Below are 15,839 nucleotides of genomic sequence, written 5' to 3' on the forward strand. Positions count from 1 at the left end.
ATGTTGGGGGTTTGGTTTGGTTTGGTTTTTTGTTTTTTTTTTTTTGCATAGCCTATCACAGCAAGTGTGCTCAAATGTCCTTCCTCCTAGATTAAGGACTAAGTATAACAGGGGTCCCCCTCAGTATCTGGAGTTAAACTCATCTCCTCCCCTGCACAGCACAATCCTCTCCTATCACTAGGATCAGTGTAACTTGCAGAGCAGGAGAAAAAACTGAGACAATTTTTTCCTCTCCATCAGGTAAGATTTTTTTCACTCAAATATTGGCAATTCCATATCTCTGGAAAATTGTGCAAGTCAGATCCACTGATAGCAGAATCCTTTACTGCAATAGATCTCAGTGCTGACATCCCTGTACACTTCTGCTTCAGCCCTAATGCAGATGGGAGCTTGCTCTGCAGCTCATACTGTGGTCATACCTTAATTCAGAAACAAATGCTAAAGCTAGCATGTCCAGACATCAATTATCAAAACCACCACTGCTACACAGAAGTGGCAGTATCTACTGATTTGTAGTACTATTCCTAGAGAGTTACACCTCTTCTTACACAGAAAAAAATTTACATGAGCTTAAACAGGACCAAGAAAAAAATTTTGGATCAATACCTGAAATGCACAGAGCAAAAAAATCACTAACATGTGTGAGACCTCTAGAAGCCATACAGGTGATATTCCCAACGGAGTCTGCAGCTAGATCTCTCAGTTTCTAGAAAATGTGAGGGAAAAAAAAAACTCTCTCCAAAAAACAGGCACACTAAAAAGCTCTCTTGGAGCAAAATACATTAAACTACACAACCTGCTGTGCACTTACTCCACTCTGCACCCTTGCAAGTATAGAGAATACACAAACAAACATATAGGTTGAGTTTGCATAAATATAAATTACCTACTTTCTTCCCTCACCTAGTCTGTTTATCCTGGTCTAACTTCTGGGCAAGCAGCTCCACCACAAAAAGATAAGCTGTTGTTTGTTCTTTCCCTCAGGCCTCTGGTACAACTGTCTTTCAAGCCCATATGGATTTAACACAGTAAAATGTTTAAAAAATATATATGCCACAAATGTCCCAAAGAATATAAAAGATCTGCTTGCAAAACCTGAAATTTTAAACTGAAAACTTAAAGCCACAGCCTATATTCCTACATAATTATGTATTTACATATTTATGTATCTTACTTTAATACTGCATACCTTCTGAATGAAAATGAGCACTTTTTGTTATTCGAAGTAAGCAGTGTATTAGAACCCAAACAATTCAATGCACAGTACTGACCTACCTACCCTTACTTTTTGAACATTCATTCCCCTTTCCATATTCTTTCCTTTCAGATCCACCAGCATCTCAGGTTTACAGGAGATGCAAGGCTTATCTGTAGGACAGCAGTAACACCTTTCCCATTACAGTTTTGGGGTTTGTGGGTTTGGGTTTTTTATTGCTTTTATACACATGTCCTAGCACAGTTAAGACAGTACAGCAAACATATAAGTCTTCCAAGCATTCCTCCTCAAACCATTTGTAAGATCTTCAATTTTTAGAGTAAGGTCTCTCTAGGCCTGTTCTAGCCACGTCTTTTATATAATGTAAATGAGAAGGCACATGAGTAGCAAGACAGGTTTTTCAATACCTGCTCTGTGGAAAAAGAGGATAGCCAGTAATTCTTGAGCAATTCAGCCAGGCTTCTTAAAGACATGCCTGACACACTAATTTACCTAAACTAAAACATGCCAGGGCAGGGTAAAATTGCAAAATGTGGAACACTAGCAGAGTTGTTGACAATAGTTGTGGCCATGGTGCTGTTTTGGATAATTTCCAAGGTTACATGGTTTTCAATCATGCCTAATTCATGGATGGAATGCTGTCAAGTACCCAGAGAAGCACAACATGTAACCATTGGAAGCTGCTTTGCTTTTCACTACCCTGTCCCCTACTACCCTGGACTGCAAAATCAGTGCTGCGCATCCAGTCACTTTTTGCTATTACATGACAACTGTCACTCAAAGCACACCCTGTTACAAAAATAAAGATACACATCTCTCCTTTGCTGAACTGGTGAGGTACATAGTTACAGTGGTGACACCACCAGCGGCTACAGTAAGTTCCAGGTGGACTAAGCACTAGGTTGAGCTTGTCAGGAGGTTCCTGGAGTCAGGGAAAACTGAGTAACAGCTGAAAGACCCATCAGGACTGCCAGGAAGTCCCAGCAGTTCTTGCAAATGAGAGAGAACAATTCTGCAGTGGAGAAAGGAGTAGCCAGGGGCAAGCAATAATGAGAGATGTAAATGGCTCCAGTGAGTGGGAGTGACTGGGAGTGTCAGGAATAGGACATGTAGCTTTAGAAGGAAGTGGAACAGGGGTCTCCATGGCAGTCCACAAGGAAGGGCACAGAGGAGAAGTCACTTCATCCTATGAAGTCATCAACATGCAGCAAACCTTTTTGGCAATAAAATTGTGTCTACCCATTGCAACTGCTGTGATGAGCATGAAACCCAAACAGAGAGGCCACAGCTTCCTCAAGTAGATGCCTACACCTGAACAGACCTCCTGAAGTCCCAGAGAGCCATCCAAACCCTCAGCTGCAGGGAACACCAGAATCTGCTAGAACTCAAAGGCAGAGTTGAATGCCACGGGTGCCAGTGTGCCCACACAGACAAGCTTCATTGCATAAAGCACTCACTAGGAAGGGTACCATCTGGGAATCTGAGCAGGCCATAGCAGGGTGATGACCCTTCCTTATATGCTTGGGAGCTGAAGGTAAGTTAACATCCAACCCAAGCAGGTAGGATCAGCTAATTCACAAGGCAAGGGAGAACAGACTCTTGTCTCAGCTCAGAGCAGAAGAAAGAAATGTTCCCTGTGCTACCAACCTGCCCCTAAAAATAGATATGATGTTCTGGAGTTAGAAGGAGAAGAATCTAGGACAGGTAGTTAAGATCCAGGAGAAGAGAATTCTACTAAATTTGTATGGTCATCTTCAGGATGACGTAATTACAGCATTCCAGTACCTGAAGGGCTGTACAAGAAAGGTGGAGAGGGACCTTTTACAAGAGAAGTAGTGACAGAATATGGGGTGGATGGGACTATATTCAGATTTGATGATAGGAAGAAAGTCTTTACTGTGAGGATGGAGAAAACTGGCTGCCCAGAGAAGCTGTGTATGCTTCCTCCCCTGGAAGTATTGAAAGTTGGGTTGGATGGGACTCTGAGCAACCTGGTCTAGAGAAAAATGTCCCTGCTTCTGTCAAGGGACTTGAAATTAGATGATCTCTGAAGTACCTTCCATCACAAATCATTCTATTCTACGATCCTATTCTATGCTGTCTTTACATGTAAGTCCATATCTACAAACCCTGTAATTACTTTTACAATACCTTTTCTTGTGTTACAAACATTTCTTTTGAGTCCAAGAAGACATTTTTAATAAACTTATTTCAGAATTTCAGATACATACGCTCAAAATTCACATTCAAAACCTTATCCGCATTGAAATTTCATTCCCTTCGCATCCTCTCTTACATACAGAAATAATTTTACTGTGAACAGACAGATTCTTTTCAGTACCTTAAATATGACAATGTATTTAAGGAAAAAGTACTGCAAACATTTGAAAAAAGACTTTAAATAGAAGGGCTGCCTACATTTAGTGCACATTTATAGGATCTATACAGTGATACACTATCACAGAGCTACAGACTCAGAACTCTCCAGGAAATCAATTATCTTTTATTTCACTATCATGGATGATTTAAAAACCCTGGTCTTGTCTACCTCTCTGTCAGTATAAGCAGAGAAACAGCAAATTTACAGCAAGTTATTTGGTATTCAGGATCTTCCTGTCTTACTTCTTGCAGAAAATGAAACTTGGATCTGTCTCCCTCTATTACTATGAACAATTCTCAATCCCTTGGAAAAGCCAAATTCTTAAATGTACCAGATGGGCAAGACAAAACTGGATAGTTTCTTGAATTCTCACTCTCCAATTCCACAACTTGTGGCAGAGAGCATATCCAAGACAGTCTGACAAATCAACAGAATACTTTAGAACACTGAAGAAAACATATTTGATCTGAATTTGCATCTGTTAACAAAATTCTTTAAAATTACTGGAATAACTTTATAGGCAGATATGCCTGGAGGCAGAGGGGTGAGGGGAGGGGAGCATTTTCTTAGGTTTAGGTTGTCTATTTTTCCATGAAGATTCCTTCTAATACAGATTAACAAACTGACGTGAGTAAATTTGTTGTAACATTACTGTGAAAGAAATATCTAAGAGACTACTGAAGGTACTGTTATTTCCAAAGCCCCAGGTTACTCTTGGTCTTGCTAGTAATTTTCTCATCTTGCTGTTTAATTCTCCACAGGCCTGAATAATAGGGAACTTAAAATTCAATCTTTTTCTTCTACCACCTGCATGTAGGGAAAAGTAGATCATCTCACTGTTTCCCACTAGACTAACCCACAGACACAAGCAATTTCAAGTGCATTTCCCAAGCTTCCAGGAAAGCCTGATTTTCCTGGCAGTCATCTCATTCTATGTTTCAGCCTTTCAAACCACTTGATTCGAGTAACCTGTAAAGCCAACTCTTCTGTACATTTAGATACGCCATCAGACACTGTATATAAATGCCTTCCCCTTCTTCAAAGAGTCAAAAATATTTCCTTGGCAGCCTTCCACATTGCCCTAGATGCATGCTAAGGCTGGCAGGCCAGAGTGACAAGAAAATGATTGTTCTCTAAAGTTTTACCCCAAAAGACACTGATTTAGGGGTGAAGAGTGGTGTTGCAGGGTTTTTTGGATGGTAGGGCTTTTTTTCCTGTACAGCTGTCAATACATAAATAAATTGGCCATACAAGATTAAAAATACTTTGATTTCCTTTAGCCTAATAAATAAAACATTAATTAAAATTAATTTTTCTACACTGGCCTCACACTCTGTATGCTGCAACTTTAAGAAGCAACCCATCAGGTTACAGGGATGGGAGAAAAGGTATCCCTCAATGCTTTGTATAGTGCAGGATGTAATTTCTGGTATAGGAATGCAGTTTATTTATTGAACCATTTGTTCAAGTATAATTTCATCTTTGTGTCTAGGCCATCACAAGGCTTCAGCTAGAAATTTCAAAGCTGAGGTGTATCTCGAAGAAGCAACAAAATACTTCTGACATTAAGGGTTCACAGTAGCCTTGGGAATCAAGTTAAAATGCCATAAGAGGACAGTAGATGTCCACACTACCAAAAAGCTACAGAATTTATTGACTACTACCAATAATAAAAGTAGAGTTAAGACTAACTCTAGTCTATGCTTGCTGCACCTATAGCAGCAATTTGCTCTTTCTAGGCTACCCTCACACCACAACCACTTCAGCAGCCAAGGATAATACTTTCCAGACCACATTCTTGTACAAAGACTTCTCTATGCTCCCCAACTCACAACCATTAAAGGCTTGCACTCTAACTCAGCACACCTCAAAACATACATCAATTCCAATAGTGATGTATGCGTAGAGTCAGATAAACTGACAGAAGAGAAGTAGTCAAATGAAAATTTGCAAATTAAAGAAATACCCTGTCTGGCTCAAGGAAACCCAATAAGAGAAGGCACTGCATGCTGGGAGCATACAGGGAAATACGCATGTCTCCTGTCTTCCTGTATTTTACTAAATTCTCCCTATGCTTCTACTTTTGGTCACTGTTGGAGGATGCTAGATTAGATGAATCCTTACTCTGATAAAATGTTATTAAATATTCTTAAATATCAGTATTTGCACATCTGCTGTGTCTCTGTTACAGAGTTTTATATATTATGTGCATGAAAGCCAACACATTTAAGCCAGAAATTCAAAGGGCAAGATTTTTCCCATGCTATTAAAGCACCATTGCTTTCTTGGACTAAAACCTTTTATGCAATGAATCTGCTACCTTGAAAGATTTCTATGATTTTGATCTTTCATCTAAACATCAAATATTAAGTCACACACATATATATGCATATAATTCTACTTGGACAACTGGATGGTCTCCCATATGACTGGTCTCACTCTGTAAGCCAGACTGCAATTCATTAAGTAATCTGGAAACATTTTAAATTTGAAGCTATGTTTTTCATTTTCCTATGAGCTCTTTAGAAAATTAAATACTTTGGTCAATACATCTGATTATGTCTGTGCCAGAAAGAGCTCAAATATTTATGTGAAAGTCTTATCATATTTCATGTATACTGGTATTTGAAAACTGAAGTCTAACTATCCTTCTAAAAACACAAGCTTTAAAAATAAATGCATACTGGATGTCAAGGCATCTGCACTTCATGATTTAGCCAAATCCCTCTCAGAAGGAAACAATGGTATATCAATACTTCAAGAAAATAGAGGAACTATCACCATTCACTTGCCACAACCACAGGAATCTGAAAATCACAGAATTATTTTAGAATTTGGCATCTCTCATCATCCTGCACTTATCAGGTCTAATCTCCACTGATGATGGGGTTTTTTTTTCATAAACTAAAGGAAAGCAATTCTTTCCACAGAAGTCCACTGCTTCCACATTCTATTCTTTTGAGATATAACAGAAACAGGAACAATTGCAGATTTTGATAAATTTTGCTATTCTTAGAAAAGTAGTAAAATACCTCCTATTTAGCTCTATTATAGATACCCATCAGAATGAGAAAGTGAGCAGTAAATTCTTACAAAGAGAAAAACAGACACAGGGGAGGAGAGTAGGCTTGCAGTTGTCAAGAGAAAAATTTTCCATGGTTGAAACAGTGGAGAGCTGAAGAGAAAGGGAAAGGCATTTATGCCAACAAACGAGGTCTCAAATAATACTGAATTTATTACAGAATAAAGACCACTATTTCTTACTTCATCCAGCAGGAACAAACAGGGACTCTAATTTGGTTCTTTTAATTTTACAGAGGTTTTAGAACTACTGGAAAACAAGACCCCAGTAAACAAGCTTGTGACCTCAGAACTATTTTTATGTGCAACACTAGTCAGATAAGCTATCCAAATTGTGATAAGTCTGACACCAGCCACATGATAATAGTTTAAATAAGCTTGTACTCCCTGCCATTTCTCTGAAAGGTGTTAAAAAAAACCCCAACCTCTAGAAAACAGAGATTGATAGTTTATTGGGATAGTGTATCATATGCCTCAGAGGAACAAGTGCTCTTTCAGCACTGAACTCTGTATGCTTAGTTCAGGGCCATGACATTTTAGACAGACAAGTAGGTCCCTAGCTTCAGCTGCCTATTTATGTACATGAGCTGTGCAATTTGCCAACAGCAGCACTCAAATTCTCTTTTGCCTCTTTTAAGTCTTCTGCATTGAGAACTTGTGTTGCAAACAGTTAATACTTTCAACTGTTCAGTCCAGGACAAAAGGATTATTCTTTCTCTCTGGTGTGTTACTGTGGCAGTTTTAAGGCCAGCATTCTTAAAGAAAGACTATTAATCCACTTGTACCAGGAACAGATCAGTAACAACCAGGTCAATTTATCACACTAAATAATACTATGTTCATTAAGCAGAGATAACAGAGTAAGAGTTTAAGTACAGATTGGGCTAAAACAAACAACAAAGGAAAACACCAACACCTCAACAACAGGAATGCTTTCTTAGTAAAGCACAACTTACTTCTCTTTGTGGAGTCATAATTACTTAGCAGCCCAAATAAAACAATAAATTGAACGACAAAATCTTTGGAATATTTATGCAATTCTTATTTTCAAGTATTATTTCAATGAGGTATCCTCTTACCTAACTTTAAATTAGTACAACAAAACTATTCTATTCTTCTCAATTAGCATGACTTAACTTCTCTCTCACGTAAGTCACACAACTAAGTTTGATGACAGCATTATTTCAATTTCCTCACAGTAGCACACATCTGCCAGCTTACCACCAAAGCACCGCCATCAGTAAAACCCCATGAATACAATACCTGGCTGACAACATTTCATAACTTACAAAAGTCTGACTCTCACAGAATGATAGATTTTTAACAAGTCAGGCAAGTGAACCAAATCATGTCTATGGACACATAAGTACACTTCCCAGCACAACAGAAGTTACCATCCCCAAAGCAGGACAGCAAGACCAAGTCCTACTATACTACAATATTCCAAGAGCTTATTAAAATAAACCAAAATCAATTTTCATGTTAAATAAATAATACTAATAAAATCCAGCAAATTTTACAAGTTCTTCTGCAAACTCTCTCCAGTGTAGTGACACATGACATATGTTACTAAAATTAACATTTGAGCTTAGGCATTTAAAGAGAATATAAAATGACAGACAGTATTGTCTACAAACCAATCAATGTAAGAGATACAATTAAATATCACAACCAGATCATAAAAGAGCATCTTTTTATTGTAAGCAGGGATTTAGAGTAGTAATTTTAAAATTACTAGCTGTGCAGTTTCTAGAAATATAGTTTCGCTAGTGTCTTCGTACAGTCAATAGTGATTTGCCTTTTAGTTACCTCAATACAATAAGCAAAGTGACTTACCATTCTTGCTGACATCCAGTTCCCTGAGATTAATGAGATTTGCAATTGATGCTGGCAATGTGGTTAGATCATTGTCTGGCAAACTCAGCTTGTGTAGAGACTGACAGTTAAAAAGTTGCTATTGAAACAAAGGAAAAAGTGAATGTGATTTTCTCTCAGTTTTTTCTATACAGCTTTTGTTTCTAACCCCTTGAAATTTCTGTCTTCATGGTCTGAAGACCAAGCTTTTTAGACTCTACCAAAAATTTTTCACTAATTTCATTGAAAATTTACTCATATTACAACACTTAAGAAAGCAAAAAACTGTAGATGGTTACAAGGCAGCAGTTATGCTTAATCCTTCCTACAAACTGTGATGTGGAGTTACATATAGACCTGCAAACATTGCAAAACATTTTCTATAATAGGCATGCCATGCGACAACCCAGAGGTAAGTAGTTTATTCAAGAAGAAAAAATTGACAGACACATCTTTTGAAGTCAAATTGTACTGGAACACAGGATTTCAGTAGGTATTCACCGCCTCTAAAAGTATAAATTTCATTTTGTTATGAATTTCAAAATTTTTTCCTGTTCACACTTCATACCTTAAGTAGAAAAAAAAAAAAAAATCCAAAAAAGTTGAAAAAATCTTGAAAAGTAGTGAAATTTATTGAACTAGTGAAAAAATTGAAACTAGTCAAAGTTCAAGCTAGCGGTACAGAAAACTGTCTAATCTCTTCTGTACACATGCATTACCATCTTTATTAAATCCTAACTACCAGATCTCTTCTTAAATGCAGGGTACCTAGAGATTCTTCCTCAAAAGCTTAACAAATTGACAGAGTAGGGCAAATAATCTTAATGTAATGAAAAAAAAAAAAAACTCAGAAGATATGCAGGAAACTTACACATAGTGTAAAATAAATCTTTAAGAAAGCAATTGAAAAGATTCATCTGAAAAATTTATGATGAGTATTCCTTTCATGACAACTTCAATAAGATCTTTCATAAATGCCTTAACTTAGTGATTTTCGCTTTTGGAATTCTGAGAAAATATCATAAAAAAACAGGAAGGGTCCATTGACTAAAAAAAAATTATCCCAATCACTACCACACCATGGGCTCAGTTTGACCAAAATTTTTTGTGTGTCTCTCTGTTACACTGTTACAAGGCCACTATTTGAACCAGAGACTGAAAAAGCCCCATTCCTGTAAAATTTGTACATACCACCCCAGAAGAAAAGCAGACATGAATTAGCAAGATGGACAGTTAAAGGAATGAGCCTTAACTTGTCTACTGCTGTTTCTCTTAGAAATATGTCTGCTAGAACTCATTTATCATTAAGGCTTTGAAGAGTTACAAGTCACTTAGGATACTTTGATGAGCTCAGGTGCCATTTGGAGCCATTCCCTCATTTCAAGAATATATACTTAAGACTCTTTCCCTGGAAAGCAATAATCTAAACTCTTGGAATCATTAGAAATTTCTCTAATAACTCAGGTCAAGGTACACACAGCACAAGGAATTGCAAAATCCCCTAAAGGAAAATGGAAGGGGAAGGGAGGATGATGTTGACTTTGCAGTTCTTCCTTTTGTTGTTCTTTTTCAGTTTTTACATAATCATAATTACTAGTAGTAAATGCAGGAAGCCACATAATTAAAGACTATTTTACTAAAGAACTCTTATTTCTTCCAAACATCAGAGTGAGAGAGAGAAGGAAAACTGTGATAGTTTGAGCTTTTCAGCTCAAATGCACACTGTGGTTCCTGGAGTAAAAAATGGTACTTTTTCAGATGTGATTTAGCACATAGGATGAAGGAGGATGAAATAATTTCAGGTGCCAAGTCAACTTTGAAGCTGAGACGATGCACCAACATTTCACCTAAAGTCAATTCCTTCCCTACCACAACCCTTCTCCCCTCCAGTTTGCTCATACTGTGCATTTGACAAGTCAGCTAAATTAAGAAGCAACACTGTAAGAACTGTCTTTTGAAATAAGCTGGAATTCTGAAAAGATTCAGAGCAATTAAAAAAAATCCAACAGACACTGATGGGTCATAAGGTTGACAAGCAGCTTCAAAACAGTTGTGTTGTGGCATACAAAGGCGAGATCACAAAACACTACTAGGGCAATGAGGAAAGGTGAGAGTGGAACTATCTTAACAGGGTTTCAGAAAACTAGAGAGGGCCTGATAAGTATCACGCCCTTCATATTTGAAATGGCTTGATTAAAAGCCTTTTTCAGAGTAGGATAACTATATAAAATAGAAAAGGAATACACAGTTTGAAACTCTGGGTCCATATTGGCTAGGATAATTTCAAATATTACAGACCTTCCCCTATAGTTCTGCTTGGAAGTTTAATTATCAAAATTTTGGTCAAATGAATAAAAATAACTTTGACTACATCTTCACTACCCCTAATTTCTCTGCATGTGTCCTTTGCTGTATTTGAATTTATATGTGGGGGTGTTTACTTTTGAAAACTGAAAGGGTAGCAAAAAATAATTACCAAAATTACTTAAAAGCTGGAAAAAAATCTCTAGTTTCTCAGAAATATGCCTTTAAGTATGAGTTATTGTAATATAAAAACACCTTAACTTGAAGCAAGTGTAGGCTATTACATGCCTCTGCAGTTAAGAAAATAAAACCAAAACCCAAAAAGGAACAAAAGAAATGTTCAAGCAATCTTTCTAATCACATGGATAATTAAACTGTAGACTAGACCAAGGCAAATGGTAGCCTACCCACTTCACAGTGCACAGAAACAGATTAATTAACCAGTCTTTTCTTCTTTGTAACTCTCTTGAGCCAGATCTGTTTCTTGAGCAATTTCATTCCCATTCATGCAACAAAATACTCCCGCTGGAATACATAAACTTGCAGTCTACCAAGGCTGCTTCATGACAAACTATGGCCCAAAAGCTGAAGCTGGACACTATTAGCTTCTACAATGTTGGTAAAGACATAATAAGTGTACCTAAAAGGAAAATCATCCAACATACCTTTGGAAGCTCTTCAATCTGATTAGCATCTAAATACAGCTCTTCCAAGGTCTTTTCAAAAGCAAAAATCTCCTTAGGCACCTGTTCCAGGCTGCAGTGAGAATAATCAAGTGTAGTCACAGTTTCCTCCTCTCCGCGCAGACAGCGGCATGGCACCAGCCGCAAAAACAAATTCCGCTTCGTTGTCATTTTCAGGCACTGTAAAAGGGAAATGGTCAATTTGAAAACCAAGACAACTCCAGAAATACGCGCAGTTTCTCAAACTTCCATCAACCATTAAATACTGAAAAGAAGTAGCAGATACATGTTTCCTGCATATATATTTGTATACATGAGACACAGTGAGAAGCATGGACTTTCTTTTAAATACAACAGAACTCTGATGACCTTAAATGGGGTTAACACACCTGCAGATATCAGAAGATGAAGCCAAAGTTTAGCCTATGATTTCTCACCAACTAACATAATCCTACACTGCAGAGAATCAGAGAACTTTGAAACAAGCATTTCTGAACTGTCAGTTGTGCCTCTACAATATAGTTTATCCCACCTTTACAAAGGTCAGTGGGATATTTTTGTTTATCACAATAAAATTCACCCTCTGCAGAGAATTAAAATGTAGCTATAGGAAATCTAATCTGTTTTTTTTTTTTTGTACATGTAAATTCACATACCTTAATTCCAAATCCCTCATTTAATGACAGAATACAACAAAAACCCACAGTTTCTACCAACTGTCCTATCTGCATATTTCTCTGTTTAAAAGGAGAGATTTCCAAGATAACAAGATGACCTCTTGCAACTTCACTCCCTTTGGAGTGCACATCTTGTTGTGCACATTGGAACAAGGAAACTTCAGCTTGCTATGGGAATGTACCTTTCTTCCTTTAAACTCATTGCTACAACAGTTTCCTCTATTCTCCATGACTTCTACATTATCCCTATTCAGCCTGAGAAGGCAAACCTAAATGTTGCTGACTTGCTAATCACTGACAGCATACACCAGCAATGTTCCTGCTTCTTTTCTCCTCAGCAACAGAACAAGTTTAGGTCTCTTTCTCTAATAAGCAATGGATTTTCACAAAATCTTCAGAATGTCACCTCAGGTTTCAAGTTTGGCTGAAATTAGATGACAGACTCAATTTTCCAAGGAGGACCAACATATGCAGACGAACACCATGATCATGTCAGCTTCATTTCCTCAGGAAATTGGCCTAAAAATACATACTTCTCCAAAACAGCACTGAGTATTTATTTTCTCAATCAAACTGCCAACACTCCAAATGAAAATATGCCTTTTTATCTCCTTTTTTTTGAACTGCTGAAATTATATTTCAACTTCTAGACTAGTGACAGGAAAGTTTCTCCTCCAAATGTAAAAAAAGTCTTTCAGACACATTTAGTATAGACTGCACTTCAACTTTCAGACAGTATGTTAGTAATCCAGGGAGAACATAAAATACCAAGCCCACGGCACCATGTAAGTCACAAGCAGGACTCCTTTTCTCACTAAGACACAGAAACAAGTAATGCACTTGGATTTTCCTCTATGTGCAGCTTAGCTTTCCAAATACTTCACGTATGTATAATTCATATGGCAACAAATCAAGAGACTGCTATACTTCAGTGTTTTCATTAACTAGAAGTAGAATTTATCACACAGGCTGTGAACAGTCAGATTCTACATACATCCATTAAAAAAAGGAAGAACACTTTTCATTAGAATAGTGGGATGTCAAAACATCTTTTTTTAACAATGCTTCCACGTTGCTAAAATTTTGTTACAACATTGATTATCAGAGCACAATATTTCCCATAAAACTGCAGCCATATTTAAACAAAAAGTGATCTATTTTTTTTTTTAAATATTTAACTGTATTGCAATACAAGGAGATTGGAAACTGCAAATTTCAAACTGGGGATCTTCACAAAATGGGAAAGTTAGCAAAATAGGTAGCATAACCTCCTCCTGCCTCTTTCACAGCAACAGGCTCAAGAATGACATCCTCTAGCCACCCACATACAGCTGCCAAGGATGCTATGGAAGCTGATGTGCTCACTGGATCAAAGTTATCCATGCCTTCTCCAAGCCTCTGATGCTGCACATGAAAACAAAAGTTGAATTCCCTGGCCAACATCTAAAAACAAAAAGCCTTTGACAAAAAATGAATTTTGTCTCATTTTGCAAGTAGTTCAGAGAATGGTAAAGCTGTGGAAAAACACAATACTTCCAAAAGAAGCATCAACAGCAGTCTCCTTAAACAGGAGTATAAAGGAGAGCATATGTCATGGAAACAAACACTGAAAGCAGAGAATATACGTGTGAATTGATTACCAGAAGTCTGGCAGGGAAAGGCATACCTATATCCCACCAGCTGCAGCCATCAATAAGTTCACTCTGTCCAGCAATTTCAACTTCTGAGAACTATATTTTGAAAGCAGAATATTAAGAAGTTTCACCCCCTCTTCTTCAGTGGCTGTTCTTTTCACATGGAATCCTACTTGTCCATGTCTCTACAGTTTCTGAAGCACCAAAACTCATAAAACCTAACAATGCAAAATCCACACATACCTAGTTTTCCTAACTTATTCCTTTATTTTGTAAGAGAGATCTTGAGCTTTTGGAAGGTGTGGGGGAAGAAAGATCTGGTAGAAGATCACATGCATCCACAGCACCATAAACAATTTAGTAAACAAATGCCTGGACAATATCACAGTGCTGTGTCGTATCTCCTTCAGTTACCATGTGTCTTTAAGTTCCTAAACTCAAATAACATCTTAAGCCAAAACAGTCAAAACTCATATATAAGTATCAAATAAACTACCACCCGCCCAAAGCACTGGTTTGACCAACCTGGTCAAATATATATCTAACTGTAACTCTTCAAAACCCAGAATGAACCAAGAAAGCTTCATTTAAGTGAAGGCAGGAAACTGCAATGTGATTTATTTCAAAAACATTTTATGTTTGTTCAATTTTTACTTATCTACACACACAGGAAGAACTGTTTAACACTCATGTTATACAACAGAGATGGTTGCCAATACTAGGAAATGGGTGCGTCAGGATAGTGGCAGGAAGCATTCCCCACCGTTACTCCTCTACAATATATATTTTATAAACCAACAGTCAGACATACACACTTCTTATCTCTTGTCCCTGTCTATCCTTCTTGTGATCAGTTGCCCAAGAAGAAAAATTGTAATGGATGAAAGGAATCAGAACAGAAGGGAATCCACTGTTAGTATTATCAAAGACAGGAAAATGTAATTTCACACACATGTGCTTTTCTTATGTTGCTCAGATAGGAACTTCTTCATGTTCAGTTTGAGTAAATACACAGAATGTAGAAAGGGACACAAAGGATAGTGATTTTTTTTCCTGCCCATAAAACAGGCAAGTCTACCAGGCAGAAAAATCTTCATTTCCTAATATACCACAACATGAGACTACCTGAAGCACCAAATCCAACAATGTAAAATTGTCTTGCAGACCCACAACATTCTGATGGCTTATTTTTCTCCATCACTTAACTCCAGTTCTTTATGAGTCAGATATAATAAAGACCTCAAAGGGAAAAAAAGGAAAAACCCGAAACAAAAATAAAACCCCCTTGTTCCTTAAATCATTAGAGGTTAGGTTAAGAACAAGTTTACCTGAGGTTCATTGTTCACAGCCAATAGGGAAATTATGACCTTTATATAGTTCTTGGGTTGTTTTGTGTTGGTTTTTTTTTTTTTTTTTTCACTTCTTGAAGGAATAGGAAGGCAAAAGCATCACTCTGCACAGGTTGCAGGCGTATATCTGCTCCACCCTGGACAATGGTCTGCAGGGGAATCTCTGTTCTAGTGCCTGGAGCACCTTTGCACCCTCCTTCACTGGCTCTGGTGCCTGCAGGGTTGTCTCACATATTCCCACTTTTCTTGCTTGGCTATTGTACAGTTGTTTTTAATGCTTCCTTAAATATATTATCACAGAGTTGCTACCAAGATTGCAGATTGACTCAGCTTTGGCCAGTAGTGGGACCATCTTGGAAACAGGTGGAATTAGTTCCAGCCACCACAGGGGCAGCTTCAGGCAGCTTCTGCACGTGGTGAAGTCACACCGGCAGAACCCCTGCAGGATTCCAGAAGATAAGGGGCTAATGTGTTTGTCTCAGACACATTAGCAGGGTAGCAGGATGGCTGTGGCACCCAGGACTTTGGGTAACAACAACCAAGGATTTGGCAATAACACGCTGTGAGAAAGAACAAGATGTGACTGGACAAAGGGCCATAGAGAGGTAGGACAGCACTTTTTTGGGACAAAGATCTTTGATCTACCTCCTGGAGATAAGCA

At 37.7% G+C, this 15,839-nt stretch overlaps 1 protein-coding gene across 11 annotated transcripts in view; it reads right to left on the reverse strand.

The window, feature by feature from the left end:
* ERBIN (erbb2 interacting protein) overlaps nucleotides 1-15,839 on the reverse strand; it is a 117,571-nt gene that overhangs the window by 51,710 nt on the left and 50,022 nt on the right. For all 11 annotated transcript variants that reach the window (XM_041470579.1, XM_041470575.1, XM_041470576.1 and 8 more), the window contains 2 exons: nucleotides 11,501-11,698; nucleotides 8,514-8,631 (listed from right to left, as the gene is read on the reverse strand). In XM_041470579.1, coding sequence (XP_041326513.1) covers nucleotides 8,514-8,631; nucleotides 11,501-11,689 — 307 coding nt within the window. In that variant the 5' untranslated portion in view covers nucleotides 11,690-11,698. The remainder of the gene's footprint in view (nucleotides 1-8,513; nucleotides 8,632-11,500; nucleotides 11,699-15,839) is intronic.

Source organism: Pyrgilauda ruficollis, unplaced genomic scaffold (genome assembly GCF_017590135.1).
Source record: "Pyrgilauda ruficollis isolate IOZ18807 unplaced genomic scaffold, ASM1759013v1 scaffold25, whole genome shotgun sequence".
Lineage (NCBI taxonomy): Eukaryota > Metazoa > Chordata > Aves > Passeriformes > Passeridae > Pyrgilauda > Pyrgilauda ruficollis.